The sequence below is a fragment of the Somniosus microcephalus genome, chromosome 13 (genome assembly GCF_052327205.1).
Source record: "Somniosus microcephalus isolate GS21.2 chromosome 13, FLI_Smic_1.0, whole genome shotgun sequence".
In the NCBI taxonomy this organism is placed as follows: domain Eukaryota; kingdom Metazoa; phylum Chordata; class Chondrichthyes; order Squaliformes; family Somniosidae; genus Somniosus; species Somniosus microcephalus.
In genome coordinates, this window is record NC_140999.1 from 5437122 (window position 1) to 5443879 (window position 6758).

At 67.2% G+C, this 6758-nt stretch overlaps 1 protein-coding gene across 2 annotated transcripts in view; it reads right to left on the reverse strand.

Annotated features, from left to right (window-relative positions):
* Positions 1–6523, reverse strand: part of LOC147108001 (solute carrier family 71 member 1-like) — a 67700-nt gene extending 61177 nt beyond the window's left edge. Inside the window, exon 1 of one of the 2 annotated variants that reach the window (XM_086004396.1) lies at positions 6260–6523. In XM_086004396.1, coding sequence (XP_085860522.1) covers positions 6260–6340 — 81 coding nt within the window. In that variant the 5' untranslated portion in view covers positions 6341–6523. The remainder of the gene's footprint in view (positions 1–6259) is intronic. The other variant, XM_086004395.1, reaches the window with a different exon arrangement.
* Positions 6524–6758: the final 235 nt, after the last annotated feature.

Genomic DNA, 6758 nt, shown 5'->3' on the forward strand with positions numbered 1-6758 from the left:
CAGCCAGCACAGATGCTGCCCTGCAGGTTTACTGTGAGGCCCAAGAGTGACTGAACTCATCTATAATGCCACGAAAAAGGCTCCTCAGCTTGGAGCCATGGCGCCAACTAGGAGGGCACGCAGATCAAAAACAGTTTCTGTAGAGACCAGATACCTCACCCCAGGAAAAGAGAGAAAATTAAACTATTCCTACAGTAATTAGGAAGCTATCAATGGATGGTCAGGTGGGCAGAACAATGGCAAATGAAACACAATCCGGACAAGTGCGAGGTAATGCATTTGGGGAGGGCTAACAAGGCAAGGGAATGCACAATAAATGGTAGGACACTGAGAAGTGCAGAGGAGCAAAGGGACCTTCCACAGATCCCTGAAGGTGGCAGGACAGGCGGTTAAGGCGGCATACGGGACACTTGCCTTTATTAGCCGAGGCATAGAATAAGAGCAGGGAGGTTATGCTTGAACTGTACAAAACGCTAGTTAGGCCTCAGCTAGAGTACTGCGTGCAGTTCTGGTCACCACATTACAGGAAGGATGTGATTGCACTCGAGAGGGTACAGAGGAGATTTACGAGGCTGTTGCCGGGAGTAGAGAATCTTAGCTATGAGGAAAGATTGGAGAGGTTGGGGCTGTTTCCTTTGATACAGAGGAGACTGAGGGGAGACCGAATAGAGGTGTATAAAAAGTATGAGTGGATAGGAAGGACCTATTTCCCTTAGCAGAGAGGTCAATAACCAGGGTACAGATTTAAAGTAATTGGTAGAAGGATTAGAGGGGAGTTGAGGAGAACTTTTTTCACCCAGAGGGTGGTGGGGGTCTGGAACTCACTGCCTGAAAGGGTGGTCGAGGCAGAAACCCTCATCACATTTAAAAAGTACTTGGATATGCACTTGAAGTAACCTACAGGGCTACGGAGCAAGTGCTGGAAAGTGGGATCAGGCTGGATAGCTCTTTGTTGGCCGGCACGGACAAGATGGGCCGAATGGCCTCCTTCGGTGCTGTAAATTTTGATGATTCTATTCTATGATAATTGGTCCCCTTTAACAACAACTCGCATTTATATAGCACCTTTAACATAATATAAAACGCCCCAAGGCGCTTCGCAGGAGTGTTATAAAACAAAATTTGACACCGAGCCACATAAGGAGATGTTGGGGCAGGTGACCAAAGCTTGGTCGAAGAGGTAGGTTTTAGGAGCGTCTTAAAAGGAGGAAAGAGAACCAGTTATAAATGGTCGTCGTTACACAAAAAACAGCATTTTTCTCTCCATGATGCTGACTCACCGAGTGTTTCCAGCATTTTGCTTCTTTAATTTCAGTATTTTAGACCCTTCTTTAGTCAAAGTGTATTACATAGAATAAACAGCACAGAAACAGATCATTCGGCCCAACTGGCCCATGCCGGTGTTTATGCTCCACACCAGCCTCCTCCCTTCCCTCTTCATCTCACCCCATCAACATATCCTTCTGTTCCTTGCTCGTTAAACAATGTAACCTGAGCTGGCAGTTCGAGCAGTAGATCCCGGACGAGCACACAGTAAAGCTCTTCACAAACTGTCATTCCCATTGCAACATGGTAGTCTGGAGCTCAGGAATTTGCAAGTCACAAAGTTAACAAGCCAAAAATCCAGTAGCTTAAAAGGCAGAGAGCTGAAGAAGTTTAGCTACAAATAGAACAACAAGGCTTCTAGAAAGATAGTGGGACTCATGGTCAAGGAACTGAAGCTATCGACCAAGTGGTTCTGGCTACTTGCACACCAATGGAATCATGGATGGCAATTATCTATTTGAATTAAATTTAAATAGAATACAGCTGATTTCTCACAGCCATGTGTGTGCTCTGTACCCCCATCCTAGGTGCCCCAACAACCCTCTGACCCATCCCACCACTATATCTTCCGATGCTCATTCCCCGCCCCTCACCTACACTGTACCCACCCACACCATTCAAATTCACATGAATCGTTGCACACAGCCTCTCATCATTCCTTTGCTCAGTCTGGCCTTCCCCGTATTCCTTTACTTGTGGTTACTGCGACTTCTCCCCCACAGCCACCCCCACCCTGCAATTCATCTTTTCCCCCCCTCTCCAAATGCCATGTTTGCCTACAACACCCCAGTTTTGTGCCACCTCTGCCCTCTCACTCCCTTTGGATGCAACCATTCCCCCACTCTTATTGTGCCTTCGCCCTGCACTCACCTCACGACCTCCACTCTCTCTGGCCATTGTTGCTCTCATTTCCATCACCGCTAACTTCACTGGTACGTCTGCCGCACCCCACCGCCTGACCCACATCCTCCGCAGTGGCTGCCCCAACTCTCTTCAAACTTTATTAGCCATGGACGCTCACGGCACGCACTCCACTCCAGCTCCTACATGCCCCGACCCCTCTCGGGCCCCCACATACCCTGTACCCTCCTCATGGTCCCCACATATCGACACCCCCTTCTCTCCGGCACCCATACATCCCCGCCCCTCCGCTACCCCCCGTCCCCTCCGCTCCCCCCGACATACCCCTGCCCCCTCCGCTGCCCCCGACATAGCCCCGCCCCCTCACTTTCTCCCCCAACCCACCCACCCCCCAAATATACCACCCCCTCCACTCCATCCCCTCACCCCCACATCCCGCACCTTCCACTCGGGCACCGAAATTATCATCCACCTCCACCCCAAAACATATCCCAACCCCCTCCTCCACGCCAGCCCCCCACACCCCCCGCCCCCCTCCTCCACGCCAGACCCCCACACCCCCCTCCTCCACGCCAGACCCCCCACACCCCCCTCCTCCACGCCAGACCCCCACACCCCCTGCCCCCCTCCACGCCAGACCCCCACGCCCCCTGCCCCCCTCCTCCACGCCAGACCCCCCACCTCCACGCCAGACCCCCACGCCCCCCGCCTCCACGCCAGACCCCCACGCCCCCTGCCCCCCGCCTCCACGCCAGACCCCCACGCCCCCTGCCCCCCGCCTCCACGCCAGACCCCCACGCCCCCTGCCCCCCGCCTCCACGCCAGACCCCCACACCCCCTGCCCCCCTCCACGCCAGACCCCCACGCCCCCCTCCTCCACGCCAGACCCCCACGCCCCCCGGCCAGACCCCCACGCCCCCTGCCCCCCGCCTCCACGCCAGACCCCCACGCCCCCTGCCCCCCTCCTCCACGCCAGACCCCCACGCCCCCTGCCCCCCCTCCTCCACGCCAGACCCCCACGCCCCCTGCCCCCCCTCCTCCACGCCAGACCCCCACGCCCCCTGCCCCCCTCCTCCACGCCAGACCCCCACGCCCCCTGCCCCCCCCTCCTCCACGCCAGACCCCCACGCCCCCTGCCCCCCCTCCTCCACGCCAGACCCCCACGCCCCCTGCCCCCCCTCCTCCACGCCAGACCCCCACGCCCCCTGCCCCCCCTCCTCCACGCCAGACCCCCACGCCCCCCCTCCTCCACGCCAGACCCCCACGCCCCCCGGCCAGACCCCCACGCCCCCTGCCCCCCGCCTCCACGCCAGACCCCCACGCCCCCTGCCCCCCTCCTCCACGCCAGACCCCCACGCCCCCTGCCCCCCCTCCTCCACGCCAGACCCCCACGCCCCCTGCCCCCCCTCCTCCACGCCAGACCCCCACGCCCCCTGCCCCCCTCCTCCACGCCAGACCCCCACGCCCCCTGCCCCCCCTCCTCCACGCCAGACCCCCACGCCCCCTGCCCCCCCTCCTCCACGCCAGACCCCCACGCCCCCTGCCCCCCCTCCTCCACGCCAGACCCCCACGCCCCCTGCCCCCCCTCCTCCACGCCAGACCCCCACGCCCCTGCCCCCCCTCCTCCACGCCAGACCCCCACGCCCCCTGCCCCCCCTCCTCCACGCCAGACCCCCACGCCCCCTGCCCCCCTCCTCCACGCCAGACCCCCACGCCCCCTGCCCCTCCTCCTCCACGCCAGACCCCCACGCCCCCTGCCCCTCCTCCTCCACGCCAGACCCCCACGCCCCCTGCCCCCCCTCCTCCACGCCAGACCCCCACGCCCCCTGCCCCCCCTCCTCCACGCCAGACCCCCACGCCCCCTGCCCCCCCTCCTCCACGCCAGACCCCCACGCCCCCTGCCCCCCGCCTCCACGCCAGACCCCCACGCCCCCTGCCCCCCGCCTCCACGCCAGACCCCCACACCCCCCTGCCCCCCTCCACGCCAGACCCCCACGCCCCCCTCCTCCACGCCAGACCCCCACGCCCCCCGGCCAGACCCCCACGCCCCCTGCCCCCCGCCTCCACGCCAGACCCCCACGCCCCCTGCCCCCCTCCTCCACGCCAGACCCCCACGCCCCCTGCCCCCCCTCCTCCACGCCAGACCCCCACGCCCCCTGCCCCCCCTCCTCCACGCCAGACCCCCACGCCCCCTGCCCCCCTCCTCCACGCCAGACCCCCACGCCCCCTGCCCCCCCTCCTCCACGCCAGACCCCCACGCCCCCTGCCCCCCCTCCTCCACGCCAGACCCCCACGCCCCCTGCCCCCCCTCCTCCACGCCAGACCCCCACGCCCCCTGCCCCCCCTCCTCCACGCCAGACCCCCACGCCCCCCTCCTCCACGCCAGACCCCCACGCCCCCCGGCCAGACCCCCACGCCCCCTGCCCCCCGCCTCCACGCCAGACCCCCACGCCCCCTGCCCCCCTCCTCCACGCCAGACCCCCACGCCCCCCTGCCCCCCCTCCTCCACGCCAGACCCCCACGCCCCCTGCCCCCCCTCCTCCACGCCAGACCCCCACGCCCCCTGCCCCCCTCCTCCACGCCAGACCCCCACGCCCCCTGCCCCCCCTCCTCCACGCCAGACCCCCACGCCCCCTGCCCCCCCTCCTCCACGCCAGACCCCCACGCCCCCTGCCCCCCCTCCTCCACGCCAGACCCCCACGCCCCCTGCCCCCCCCTCCTCCACGCCAGACCCCCACGCCCCTGCCCCCCCTCCTCCACGCCAGACCCCCACGCCCCCTGCCCCCCCTCCTCCACGCCAGACCCCCACGCCCCCTGCCCCCCTCCTCCACGCCAGACCCCCACGCCCCCTGCCCCTCCTCCTCCACGCCAGACCCCCCACGCCCCCTGCCCCTCCTCCTCCACGCCAGACCCCCCACGCCCCCTGCCCCCCCCTCCTCCACGCCAGACCCCCACGCCCCCTGCCCCCCCTCCTCCACGCCAGACCCCCACGCCCCCTGCCCCCCCCTCCTCCACGCCAGACCCCCACGCCCCCTGCCCCCCCTCCTCCACGCCAGACCCCCCACGCCCCCTGCCCCCCCTCCTCCACGCCAGGCCCCCCACGCCCCCCCTCCTCCACGCCAGGCCCCCACGCCCCCTGCCCCCCCCCCTCCTCCACGCCAGGCCCCCACGCCCCCTGCCCCCCCTCCCTCCACGCCCCCTGCCCCCCCTCCTCCACGCCAGGCCCCCTGCCCCCCCCTCCTCCACGCCAGGCCCCCTGCCCCCCCTCCTCCACGCCACGCCCCCTGCCCCCCCTCCTCCACGCCACGCCCCCTGCCCCCCCCTCCTCCACGACACGCCCCCTGCCCCCCCTCCTCCACGCCCCCTGCCCCCCCCTCCTCCACGCCCCCCCCACGCCCCCTCTCCTCCACGCCACGCCCCCTGCCCCCCTCCTCCATGCCACGCCCCCCTGCCCCCCTCCTCCACGCCCCCCTGCCCCCCCCTCCTCCACGCCCCCCCACGCCCCCTCTCCTCCACGCCCCCCCCACGCCCCCTCTCCTCCACGCCCCCCCCACGCCCCCTCTCCTCCACGCCCCCTGCCCCCCCTCCTCCACGCCCCCCTGCCCCCCCTCCTCCACGCCCCCCCTCCTCCACGCCCCCCACGCCCCCCCTCCTCCACGCCCGCACGCCCCCCCTCCTCCACGCCCCCTGCCCCCCCCTCCTCCACGCCCCCTGCCCCCCCTCCTCCACGCCAGACCCCCCACACCCCTGCCTCCCCTCCTCCACGCCAGACCCCCCACACCCCCTTGCCCCCCTCCACCACACACGACCCCCACACCCCCTGCCCCCCTCCATCACACACCAGACCCCACACCCCCTGCCTCCCCTCCTCCACGCCAGACCCCCACACCCCTTGCCCCCCTCCACCACACACGACCCCCACACCCCCTGCCCCCCTCCATCACACACCAGACCCCACACCCCCTGCCCCCTCCACCACCACATCAGATCCCCTCCACACCCCCTGCCCCACTCCACCACTCCCACTCCCCAGCTCCCAGGCCTCCCTGCCCCCGGTGCCGCCCCTCCTCACCGTGCCTCCGTCCTTGATGATGATCTTCTTGGCCAGCAGGACGCTGCGGTTCAGCCGCTTCTTCTTCTTGCCTTGAGTCATCTTGCACTCACGGGGCCCGCGCCGCCTCGCCTCGCCTCAGCTCACCGCCATAGGGAGGGCCGGAGCGGACAGCCGCCGGGCCCCGCGGCCGCCATTTTCCCCCGACCGCCTCTACCCGGCTGCGCCGGCCAATCAGCGGCCACGCCGCCCCTGCGTAACCCCGCCCGGCCTGCGTGCCGCAACCGAACCGCTAACACGGTACCCTGACCACGCCCACTCGGCGCCGAAGCCCCACCCCCTCCCTTCACTCCGATTGGTCGCGGCCCATGGCCGGGCTGCTCCGATTCTAATAGGACGGCAGGAACGTCAATCAAACGGCCCCGCCCCGCTGCTGGGCTCAACGCGTTTACCACGTGATCCGCCGATGGCGTCACCCCCGACGCCATCTTGGTATAGGAGACGCCTTCCAATGGCAGAG